This window comes from Sturnira hondurensis, unplaced genomic scaffold (genome assembly GCF_014824575.4).
Source record: "Sturnira hondurensis isolate 20B ecotype Veracruz unplaced genomic scaffold, ASM1482457v3 Scaffold0015596, whole genome shotgun sequence".
NCBI classification, from domain to species: domain Eukaryota; kingdom Metazoa; phylum Chordata; class Mammalia; order Chiroptera; family Phyllostomidae; genus Sturnira; species Sturnira hondurensis.
In genome coordinates this window covers 1,534,012-1,546,658 of record NW_028088227.1, presented here as the reverse complement: position 1 = coordinate 1,546,658, position 12,647 = coordinate 1,534,012, and the positions used below count along the sequence as shown (strand labels likewise).

Genomic DNA, 12,647 nt, shown 5'->3' with positions numbered 1-12,647 from the left:
TTTTCTGTACCATGGCTGTAGTGGTGCTTAGGTGTCTTCAACTTCATTCGAAACAGTTTTGTTTTGTAACTAACAGCTGTCATATCAGCATGCATTTAAAAAATCAAGTTGGTGAATTTTTGTTAGCCATGTCAATACTGAAGATGAAAGAATATATGTCACATTTTCAGAGTATTATGCTTCATCACTTCAAGAAAGGTAAAAACACAACTGGAACACACACAAAATGGATTTGTGCAGGAGAAGGTGCTGTGACTGATTGAACACGTCAAAGCAGTTTGCGAAGTTTCGTGCTGGAGATTTCTCGCTGGACCGTGCTCTGCAGTCGGGTAGACCAGGTGAAGTTGCTGGAGATCAAATCGAGACAGTGATTAAGAACAATCAACATTCTACCTCATGGGAGAGAGCCGACATACTCAAAATACCCAAGTCAACAAAGTTATTAGTGAAAATGGAAGATGCGTCTTTTACTTTAATGAAAAAACTAACTGGACTTTTTGGCTAACCCAGTATCTCTTTAAAGACACCATTTCTAAATACAGTCACATTCTGAGGCCGTGGTGTTAAGGGTTTCAAGATCAAAACGGGGGCACACACTTTGCCCCCAGCAATGCCCAAAGTATGACCTCAGGACTGATGAGGGGACCTTAAGCCCAGGCAAAGTCCTGGCTCTTCTTAAACTGCTTCTCCTCGTCAGGAGTCAGAGACCAATCCCCAGACCTCTGTCCTCTGACTTGTGTGCAGAGGGGGACTCCAAAGGCAGGGCGAGGCTCAGGGGTCAGCGCACTTACGCGGTCGAGTGAACCGAACCCTCCCTTGGAGTATTGCTCAGCGTCCCGTCCGTGATGCTGGGCAAGCTCTTGCCACTTAGCAGGTGGGATCAGAGGCAGCCACACCCTCAGCCCCACCCCCTGCGTCCTGCGTTAAAGTACGAATTCTGGGCAGGACTGCAGCTGTTGCTGGCTCTCTTTTCATGTCCCTCTCGTCATGGACTGAGGGTCACAGCGGTTTCTGTCTTGATGTACGGCCATTTTCGGGGCGGCAACATTGACGTAGGACCTCACCCCAGCTGGGACCCTCAGAGAAGCTGCAGGACTCAGATTCCGTTTCCCAGAGGCCCACCACCCAGCTCTCCTCCACCGCTTGTCAATTGCCTTTGTCCCTGTTTCCAGAAGTTACGCAAAAATACAAATCATAAGTCAGCCATGTGTCCTGGAAAAATCACTGGCCTGTGTTGCTGATTTTTAAAAAATGTACATCCCCATCACTTTGAAATGCAGGCTCCTTCCAGCAGACGCAGCAGCAATCCGATCTGGTTTTCAGATCTGTGAGCACGAGGCAGAGTCACAAGCCCACGTCTGCGCACAAAGCTCTGGGCAGCCGGTCTAGGCAGTGCGTGACTGGCAGGCTGCACTGGGAGCAGGTGTGTGCCGGCCCGGGGTGGGGTGGGGTGGGGGTACTGTCAGACTGTCTGCCGCGCGCAGATCCACGGAGATGCGGACTCTGCTCCAGGACACGCCCGCCCACTGTACACTCCACCTCACAGCCCGTCCTCCCTGCGGCCTGCACACTCACAGCTCCGCCGTCCACTTCCTAAAGGGCTGGATCCACCCTGGGCTGCCGAAATCAATCCTGGTCCTTAAAATCAACACTGTTCGGTGCAAGCCATCATTGTTTGCCAAAATTACAAAGGTCATTTTTGAAGTGTTAGCTTAAATCTCTAAAATAATCTGCTGAATTTAGACACAGTTCTGATGAGCACCTAATTTCTCCAGCACCCAGGCACCCATCTGTAACAGGACTCTTCTCGGCGTAGAGGGTGCCCCAAGGGGAACATGCAGATCAGCAACCTGGGGAGAGTATTTTAGATGCGGTCAAACAAGACTGCCTAGTTCTGCTTGATGTAGCCGAGGAAACGTTTCCTTGGCTTTGAGGGAGTGGGGACTGTTCAGCAGTGATGCTGCCTAGAAATGGGGTGCAAAGCATTCAAGGGGTCACAGCAGGCTGATCCGTCTGGAGAGGCCCTAGGCACCCTTCCCCTGCCCCACCCCCTCCCAGCTCCCAGGCAGCACCCCTGGGCCCTCTGCTGGGGATACTCATCTCCCTCGGTGGCTAACAGCCCCACAGTCTTCCTTTCTCCCTCAGTCCCAATGTCCTGGACTTGGGGAAGGACGGGAGAGAGGAAGGGATGGGGAAGAGGGTGAAACACCGCAGACAAGAGCAGAGGGGTCTCTACGTCAGGGTCAGAGTTGTGCCTCAAGGACAGAGAACTAAAGGATGGGGGGGGGGGCACTGGAGATGGCCCAGCTCCCTGCCACCAGTGTGCTTACTAGGAATTCAGACCCCCAGGCCCCACCCAAATTGGATCTGCACAGGATGCCCGGAGGTTCGTGTGAACTTTAAGGTGTGAGCGGCACAAACGCAGGTCCCACCTTGGGCAGAGGCGAGGCCCTTGGCGTACAAGGGAAAAAACTTGAGGTCAAGGTGGACAAGACTGGCTCATGGCTACTGGGCAGGGCTGGAGCCCCAGCTGCCATCTCCGTTAGATGGGATGTTGACAGGGAGCCATTAGAGGGCTGTCCACTAGAAGAGGAGGTGAACACTGCGTCCCTCACAGTTGTATGTGAGGGAGCCCACACACAAGTACTTCTCCGAACCAGGAAGAGGGCCTTTGCGGCCTGACCGTGCTGGCTCCCTCGTCTCCCACTCCCGGCCCCCAGAACGGAGGAAAATAAATGTTGGTTGTGGTATTCCATTAGAGCAGCCCAAACTCAGACCATTTCCAAATTCAACAGGCAAATTTCCTCCTTTGTTTTTTTTTTAATCTTTTTGCCACCTCCCTTCTCACCCCCAACCCTCGAAACTCCCTCTGTCCTTAGATTTTGTGGCCCCACGAGCTCCTGGTCTCCTCCCATCCCCAGCTGCCCCCACTCAGAAGCCTCCATTAGTTCCTCTTTTTCCACCTGTCCTCTGGTGTCAGTCTTCCCTCTACGTCTGTTCCTCATGCTCTTCCCTGCTCTCCACACAGACTCACCCTGGGTCATCTCCCTCCCTCCTCTCTCCCTGATTCTATCTAACTTAAACCAGTCCACCAGTCTCACGAACCAGCTGCCACAATCCCCTTCCCTTTCTCATCACACAGGCTCCTTAAAGGCAGGGTATTCAAACCCGAAGCAAACCCAAGTCAGTATTTCCAAAATGGGGAGAATAATCACTGGCCCTGTCCCTGCCCTGAGATTGGAGGAAATGATTGTGCCCTCCCTGTCCCTGCCCTGTGACTGGGCGAAATGACCACTCCTTTGCCATGACTCCGACATGTGGCTCTGGTGACAGGTGCTAACCCAGCCTTGAGTGGCTCCCTCCGCCCGTGGCTGGCTCTGAGCTCTAGAACATCTTCCTGGCAGAGCTGAGGCCGGTCCCTGCTAGTTGCCTCATGAGGTCACTGGGATGAGGGTCTGGAGGCCCTGAAAACACAGTGACTAGAAAGAACATTGTAGAGGCCAGATTCGCCCACACAGTGACCACAGGGCCCTATGCCAGAGGAAGCACCCCACCCCCACCCCGGGCCCAGCCAGCGGAAATGGTGCCACCTGTGGGTCACTGCAGGAGGGAGCAGGGGTGTCACTGTGGTAACAGCAGGGGCGGGGCGTTCAGGAACAGCTCCATGCTCTTCCGTTGATTCACGAGAAAACTTGGCCTTTGACGACCAGATGTTTGAAGCAACATGAGATGGATGGACCAATGTGTGTGCCCTGTTGTGAACCAGGGAGGGGGCAGGTCAAGTTCACAGGTGTCCACGTCCTACAGCAGCCAAGGCTTCCTTTGGGGAACGGCACAAAAAGGAGAGGGGCTGGGGGGGGTGTTCACACGGGAGAGCAGTGGATCCCAGGTAGGGCTGGATGCAATGAAATAGAGCTTGGGAAGTCAAGTCTTTGTATGTATGTGTTAATAAGTACATAAATTTTATTTATTAACACCAAACACTGGCTTACCAGGTGCCAGACACTCTCCTGAGCATTTCCAAACACTCCTTAGTCCTGACATCCCGTGAGTAAGCCTACCTGAGCCCCTCCTCTGCACGTAAGGGAACTGAGGCGCGGGGAGGTTTGGTGACCTGCCAAGGCCCCGCACGCAGCATGGGAGCCCAGGACTGCAGCTCGAGGTCTGGCTCCTGGGCCTGGGTCTGAACCACCGCCCTGTCCTGCATCTGATATCTGTCACCACTGTCCTCACATTCTTCTAAAGTGCATTACATGGTGCCCACCTTCTAAAATGGAACAAGAGGAACATAAAATCAGCACTCACTGATGATTTTGATGAACGTGTCCATCACCCCGGACCACACTCACAGTGCTTCAGGGCTGCTGAGGGGCAGCCCCCCGGGTCAGTCAGGCTCGAGTCTACTTTTACACACTTTACCCCACAGGGCACGGAAAGCTCTGGAAGCTCTTTACGAAGGGAAGAGACCTGGTCCGATCTAGAGACTGAGTGAAGTCCTCCCCACAGGTAGTGGACATGGAGACCTGGCAAAGCCCGTGAAGCCAGAGCCCCTCCAGCTGTGGTCTCCTGGTCTGGCTTCTGGGGACTGGGTCACAGGGAACTGGGCGTGGGGAGGGCAGGGGCTTGGAAGACCCAGGGAAGCTGGGGTCAGACACCTTCTCTCACCCTCTGTTCTCTGCCCACAGAGCCTCCAGAGGCGACCATGTCCTGCCATGAGGCTCCAGAAGACACTGCCTTTGTCCTGCCCAGCCACTGGCCTTTGCTTTCCTTTGCTTCACTGGACGAACTGGGTACCAGGTAAGTGGAAATGGGGAACTCCAGTGACATGCGCACAACGGAGACACCAGACTGGAGATGTGTGCGGGGCTGTGCCTGCCTGCGGGGGTGCATCCTGCTGGTCAGGGTTGCATACCGGCTTCCTTGTCCAGACTTCACGTGAGAGGATTGTGGTAGCTTAACTCTACTTTAGCTTCGCCTCCAGTAACAGAACAGACACCAGACCACTTAGCATGTGTACTTCACCTTTAAAGTAATAAACAGATGTACTAATTTTAATTTTTTAAAACAGTATTCATAAAATAATGAATGCTTAGTTGACTGAATGACTATGTCCTAATATACGAAATTAAATTGGTCTCTAAAAAAATCCTCTGAGAGTCAGTGTATTGTCTGCAAGAAGCTAAATACATGTTCAGATCAAGACTTTTTCGATGCTTGAATTTCATTCCATATTTCTGCTTCAATTTTTGAAGTATCGTATTCCCTCATCATGTCAAACTCAAGCCACGGCTTATTCCACTTCTGGGCGTCTTTCATTTGCTCCTCAGTTAAGCAGAGATCAAACCTGATTCCTTTAATATTAAACTTCGGGCGCTCCCAGCGTTTGGACCAGGGCTTGGGCTTCATTTTCACTTTCAGCTGAGGAAGAGATTAAAAAGAGGGGGCGGGGGGACAAATTAGGCTGATAGTCATAAGCAAAATTCTTCTAAAAGTGTTCATTAAGATGACTCTTATTTGCCCTGGCTGGCGTAGCTCAGTGGATTGAGCGTGGGCCTGCAAACCAGACAATCGCGGTTCGATTCCCAGTCAGGGCACATGCCTGGGTTGCAGGCTGGTTCCTTGCAGGCCAACTCCCAGCAGGGGACGCACGAAAGGCAACCATACATTGATGTTTCTCTCCCTCTCTCCTTCCCCTCTAAAGATAAATAAATAAATAAAATCTAAAAAAAAAAAAAAAAAAAAAAGATGACTCTTATTTTCTACTTCAATTTCCAGGTTGAAGTGTTCAACTTATACCTGATTGACAGGAACTTCTTGGCTAGATTCTTGTACTTCTGGCTTCATGTTAACATCAAAAGTGCTGTACTCGGGAAGGGCGTCTCGCAAGTAGAGCAAGCTGCCATCCAGCCGTTTCTCCAATTTGACCACTTGGATCTCCTGGATTCTAGGATTATAGAGTTCAAAGCAAATCTCAACACCTAAGAAGAGAAGAAAACAGTTTTCCAATCGAAGTCCAGATTCCCGCATAAGGCTCCCCCAATGCAGTAAAGGCTAGTTCGTCAAGGAATGAGCACAGGGCAGGAAATTGCAGGCAGGAAATGGGGCATAAATCTCAATCTTTAAAGTCAAAAGAATGATGTCTGCTATAAATACATTGAGACAATAGCTCTTCAATTCTGACAGTACTACTTGGAGAAAATTTGAGTAAATTTTTCACTGTCATGTAGTTTATTTCCCAATTATTTAAATAGAGCTCTGTCGTCTACACTAAGAGCAAGAGGATTAATGATGCAAAAAACAGTATGTACAGTTTTAAATTCTAACTGGTTTAGAAGCCCATGTAAGGATAACCTCATTTTGGTGGGGGGTTTTTTTTCAGTTTTGTTTTGTTGGGGTTTTTGTTGTTGTTGTTTAAACACTCTGGAGCTTTCTGTAGGAAGCAAGCTAAGAACAGTTTTTAATGTTTCCAAGATGCTACAAGTAACAACTTAATATACACCATCTGTCTCTTCAAGTGCTTAATGGCAATAGTATATTCTAAGGTTTCCTGGAATGATCCCAAGGGAAATAGAAATAGCAAAGTACATGATCTACGTTAACATCCAGTATTTCCTGCACAACTACGGTGGTTCAGGCGCTGATTCAGGAGCTGCGCCTACGGCAAAACCCAAACAGTAGATCTCCTCCTCTCATACAGCTGACAGTCGAGTGGATGACAAACAAACCAACACCACAGGGCACTGACACTGTGGACGGGAAGCGGCGACTTTAAATAGCACAGTCAGAGAAAGCCTCTCTGAAAAGGTGACATTTAAACCGATACCATGAATGCTCCAGACAGCAAGAATGGGAAAGGCTAAGGCCCTGGGGTCTTAACAAACTTGCCCTGTTTGAAAACCCCAAAAAAGGCCCACTTGTCTGTAGCATGTTAATCGGTGAGTCAGGAAAGTAAACCAGGGATACCACACAGCTGGGAAGTAGAAGGCAGCAGCAAGGACAAGAGCAGTAGCAATGGAGACGGAGAAACAGACAAAATTGGGATACACTTTTTGGAGACTGAGCTATAAAAACCTGATAGAGTGTGTGAAAGGGAATTAATAACAGTTCCTTGGCTCAGTGGATTGAAAGCCAGCCTGCGAACCAAAGGGTCGCAGTTTGATTCCCAGTCTAGGGCACATGCCTGGGTTGCGGGCTAGGTCCCCAGTGCGGGGCATGTGAGAGACAACCACACATTGCTGTTATTGTTTTAAAAAAAGCTCCTAAAGTTTTTATTAAATGGGTGAGGAGTGGTACCATTTATAAAAATAGAAAAAACAACTTGAAAAGAACACATTATGAGGGGAAATAAAGAGTTCTCCTTTGAACTTGTTTTAGGCTTAAAAGATATCCAAATGGAAATGCCAAACTGGTAGTTGTATATGCAAATACGGAATTTGGAAAGGGTTAATACTGAAGATACATATTTGGGAATGGTCATCGTAAGGATGATACTCAAAGCCACTGGCCTAGAAAGGCCCACCAAAAAAGAGAATATTGATGGGGAAGGGACAGGTAGGTTACAGCCAAAATACTCTGTAAAAAATGACAAGGAGATGCCCTGACTGGTGTGGCTCAGTGGATTGAGTGCCAGCCTGTGAACCAAAGAGTCACTGGTTCGATCCCCAGTCAGGACACATGTCTGAGTTGTGGGCCAGGTCAGGTCTCCAGCAGTGGGTGTGCAAGAGGCAAACACACACTGATGTTTCTCTCCCTTTCTTTTTCCCTCCCTTCCCCTCTGTCTAAAATAAATAAATAAGATCTTTAAAAGAAGAATGACAAGTAGCTGACACTTTAAAGTATTGTGTCCAGCACCTCATGTGCAACACCGCAACCAACTGACCACAACCCCAGGAGGTAGAAACTACTATCTCAATTTTAAAGAAAATCCAACCCAGTTCCGTGTGACTCACACCTATGCTGGTGTTTTCCTATGACAAGGTTTCTCCAGTACAGGACCCGACTGAAGCACAGCATCTCAGGTCACTGCAGGCTAAGAAAGGCAGCAACTGTTCCCGTAGGTTCAATTCCTTCTGAATGCAACACCCTGCTGCCGGGGGTCACACAGCACGCAGCAGACTGAATGGAAACTTGACTGTTCCTGTCATTTTGATTCATAATCTTTCTAAAATTTTACCATTTGTTCCTCTGCCTTATGAGGCATAGCTTACCTAATTTTGCTTTTTAAAAAAATTTCTCCAATTCTTACAAAACCCATCCTGTGGTGACTGCTGTTAACATAAAGCAAATCGGGGGCCATTCATTTTAGGAGAAAGAACTCATAAAGACGTCATTATGCTCATAATGTTCTCAAGGGCTATTTGCACCCAAAATGAATGTGCCCACACTGCTGTAGTCATTTGTCTCCTCCCGTGAGGCGGCCAGTTTGCAAAGTCCACCTCCATCAGTTGTCCCCGCAGTAAAAGAAGCCTTCAAGGGAAAGCAAATCAGCCACTTCAATTTTCACTCCTTCTTAGGCCACAGGGTCCGTGCCACCCCTTGGAGCCCCCGCGCACTGTCACGTTACGGATGTCTTATCCCAGCGCACAGAAAACAAAGAATCCTGAGATGACACGTTCCAGAAAACCAAAACAAAGGGAACCCTACCTACCTTGTCCTTCAATAGTATTCCTAAGGATGAACGTAGCTCCAAGCCCCGTGCCTGATCTCTGGATGCAAATCCCCAGAAACTGGCTGGTTTTTCCACTGGCATATGGGTCAGCCGTAGTGACACGAAGAATGCTTCCTACAAATTCAGACGCAGAAACAAACAGCAGCATTTCTAGGTAACCGTATAACTTCCTAAAGATTTTGGTATAATGTTAGAAATAAGAACCTCGTACAGGCAAAACCCAGGTATATGAAAAACAACCTTCTCTAGGCCGAGAAAACTAACCCCCCAGTCACTAAGAATAAAAGCATCGGCCTTTACTGACCAACATAGAACTCTGGAATGTGGAGCACTTCTCTCCTTTCTAACATATCTTTTCTTTCTAGTTGGAATAGCAGAGGCTTTGTTCTCCCTCTTGGTGGAATGAATTCAGGACTCAAGAATCTGCAGGGAAAAAATTAAAAGCAAAGTTTAAAGACTATTAAAAAAGATCCTGTTGTTTTCTTTTAAAAAAAAGATTATGATTTTGAAGCATTTTATTCTTCCTTCTCTAAATAAGAAAAATTTATCTTGTTTCTAAAATTGTTGTCAGTGCTTATGAAAATAGCTAATAGTGCTGGGTACTCGCCTGGCGTGGTGTTAAAAGCACATCTATAGCATAATTTCATCCTCACAACAACCAGGTGGTTTGGTGTCACTGTCTCCTTCTCCCAGATGAAAATGAAGCTTGCAGAAGATACATAACTAACTTGTCATATTAGCTGTTAACTTATTACCAAGTCAAGATTTAAATGTCCATCAGACTCCAAAGCCTGTGACCACAACCATGGGCCTCATGTTGGGTTGCATGTGTTATAATAAAGTATGTTGCAAAAGACACAAACATATAAATAATCGAACTGACTTTAAAAAATAATCTCCCTGGTTTCTCCAACTGATTTTAAACTCATTATAAAATGTTAATCTACAGGAAAGTGTAAATAACATTACAATGCAATTTATGTCCCTATCACCCATCTCAAGAAATAAATTATTAGTATGGCTGAGGCCCCTGTGCACCCCTGTCTACACTTGTAATTACTGTGCTGTAATTAAATTTGGCAATGATTATTCCTATGAATTTCTTCCTTCTCTCAATTCCCTACTTAAAAATTTTTCAAACCTACCAAAAGTTGAAATACAATGAACATCCAAATATACTTCACCTATTGTCAACATTTTACATATTTACTTTATATACACATATATATACATAGTTTACATATATACCATGATTTTTTCCTGAACTATCTGAAAATGACAAGCAGCAAGGCATTTCATCCTTCAATACTTTAGAAGGTATCTGCTAAGAACAAGGACATTCTCTTACATTTATCACAATTCCTTTATGACACCTAAGAATTCCAGCATCAATGAAAAATATAATCTAATATATAGTTCAATTTAAATATACCTAATTGTCCTAGAAAAGGTCTCATAGCTGTTTGCTGCCCAATGTGAGCTACAATCAAGCTTCACACACTGTGCCTGTTGTTAGTCTCTTCTGTCTCTGAAACTAGAACTGTTCCCCACCTTCATATTTTTATAACACTGACTTTTTTGAAGAGCCAAAGCCTGCTGTCTTATAGATAGTCCCTGGAATCTGGATTTGTTTATTGTTTCCATGTGCCTAGACCAAGGTTAAATATTTTTGGTAAAAATATTACAGAGGTGATGATGTGATCTTACTTTGCCACATCAGGAAGCACATAACTTCTGCTTGTAGAGTTATTGGGAAAGCTAGGTTTGATTGCTCTGTGAAAGTGGAGAATTTCCCCTCCATACTTTTTATCCTTACATATGCATATATATGTCTAGGCAATATAAAAATGCTATCACACTATATCAATTCTTCTGCAGGTTGCTTTTTTACACATGTATTTTTGAAGTTCATGTTAGCTCTAGTTCATTCATTTTTCACTGCCATATAATAGCCCACATGCTAGATACCTAGGTTACTTTTTTTTTACAAACAATACTTTTGTGTGCACTCTTATACTGTCTTCTCATACTTATTACTTTAAGTTTTATACCCTTCTGGATGGAAAAGTATACACAACCTCAAACTTACTAAATTGTGTTAAATTGTTTTCCACAGTTGTTACACAACTTATATTTCATTTAACTGAATTCATTAAGTGCTGCGATTTAGGGAAGCTATTTCTTTTCCACATTAAAAAAAGTTGGATGAAAGTCTTTTCTTAACTTCTGACTTCCATAAACTCAACTTTATTTCAACTCAGAACCACGGAATATTTGAAATGTTAAACACACACACACACAGGCAGAGATAATCCAATCAACAGCCCAGAGTCCCTTCACAAAGCCTGTACTCATATCAAGTACTCCGCTCTGCACCCCGCCAATTGGCTTTTTAATTCGGTCTACAGAAACACTAATACCTTCAAAGCTGGGAAATCCCTATCTGAAGTTCTGATTTGGTAAAACTGCAGACAAAGTTCAGTTTAGCTTGGAAGAAGCGAGGAAGGCAAGCCTGAGTTGGGTGTGCTTTACGTACGAAGGCGAAACAATTCGACCCACGAGTTTGTGCAATGGGGGTTTCATCCCTGGATTTACAGCCCAGACCTAAAGAGAATACAGGTTCCTGAGCGCAGACCCAACGTGAGGGAATCGTGCCCAGGTCCCGCCTCACCTGGTTTTCTCGCTCGTGGGACGGCGCTTGTCCACGATGACGGGTTTTGGGGGCGGCTGGAACGTGCCGGACTGGGAAGGTCCAGTGCTCTGCTGCCGGCCCGGCCCCGCGCGGGCCCCTGCGGGAACAGAAAGCAAAGATCAGAGATGCTGGAGCCTGCCCTGCCCTTCTGGGGAACCCTGCAATCTCCCCCAGCTCGAGGTCCTACGAGGGTCCTCCGCCGAGGTCACCCCGGAATTTCACGCTCGCCTACTGCCACCCTGGCCCTGCACCCCTTCTGGCCCTTGGCTCTCAAGCCTCGCTCCACTTACAGCAGGCGACAGAGGTCGGCCCAGAGAACAGTACCCTGGCGACTCCAACGCTCCGCGTGAGGCCAAGAGCTGCTCCACAGCCCAATGCACTGGAAGCCGCCATGCCTGCTCGCACAGGTAGACTACAACTCCCAGTAATCAGTGCGTCCAGATCGCGGCCTACTACGCCCTGCTATGGCAGCTGCTATGGGACAAAATAACCAAGTCTTCCACTGCGCCCCCGCCCACGCCCCCGCCCTTCCCGTTCCTGCCCCGTTTTCTACAGGGCCTGGACTTTTTATGAAAAGTGAGTATTTCCCTAGTTCCCTATAATGTGCCAAGTGATGAGCCTATACAGGGGTGTTCTCGCAGCCTAGAAAACATTTGTCCCCCTTTGAATTAGCTCACTCTTCACTTTCTCAGGCAAATCTTCACTATGTCAAAACCCCATTATGGGCTCTTACCCTTACTAAGTACCTTCTGTTAGCAGCTCTTACATCATTTGCGGCTCTAATGTTTAATTTACTTTTTAGTTATCTGTGGAATTGTTGGATTAGTGTGTAGCTACGCTATTATACTGTAAACTCCACAAGGCCATGGATGAGATTGCCTTTTGTTTACCATTTCATCCCATCCCCTTACCGGGTCTCACTCTTTGTGGAATGCAAGGAGAATAAACTAGATCCTGGCAGGACAGGTGGCACAAAGTCCCTGAGACGGCAGAGAGCATTACCCCTTCGAGGAACTAAAATTGTGTTTGGCCCGGAAACCTGGGTGGAGATATGTGACAGAGATGAAACTTAAAAAGGCAAATTAATCATAAGTTTTGTTAAGAAATTTGAAATTGTGCCCTTGTCAATGTTGAGCCCCTGGAAGGGTTTCACATTCAGAGTGACATGATTTATTATATTACTTAGTGGTCATTCCAGTTGAATTGATTTCCCAAAGCACGTGAAACTAACTCAACATGTCCATACTCCATGCATTGCGTGCACTCACAACCTTCTTGGCAGTATTG

At 46.7% G+C, this 12,647-nt stretch overlaps 1 protein-coding gene across 1 annotated transcript; it reads right to left on the bottom strand.

Moving 5' to 3' along the window:
• Nucleotides 1–5,009: 5,009 nt before the first annotated feature.
• On the bottom strand, nucleotides 5,010–11,792 carry MRPL19 (mitochondrial ribosomal protein L19). Its single transcript, XM_037064939.1, has 6 exons — nucleotides 11,651–11,792; nucleotides 11,340–11,457; nucleotides 8,973–9,091; nucleotides 8,648–8,782; nucleotides 5,797–5,978; nucleotides 5,010–5,418 (listed from the first exon to the last, which is right to left on the bottom strand). The coding sequence occupies exons 1-6, from the start codon at nucleotides 11,751–11,753 to the stop codon at nucleotides 5,197–5,199; spliced, it is 879 nt and encodes a 292-aa protein (XP_036920834.1). The 5' UTR covers nucleotides 11,754–11,792; the 3' UTR covers nucleotides 5,010–5,196.
• Between the last annotated feature and the right edge of the window lie 855 nt (nucleotides 11,793–12,647).

Coding starts and splice junctions, on each gene's coding strand:
- MRPL19 (XM_037064939.1), bottom strand. CDS start 11,753: ATGGCGGCTTCCAGTGCATTGGGCTGTGGAGCAGCTCTTGGCCTCACG. Junction 8,783..8,972: donor CATTCCAGAGTTCTATGTTG/GTCAGTAAAGGC, acceptor CTGAATTTGTAG/GAAGCATTCTTCGTGTCACT. Junction 5,979..8,647: donor GAATACTATTGAAGGACAAG/GTAGGTAGGGTT, acceptor TTCTCTTCTTAG/GTGTTGAGATTTGCTTTGAA.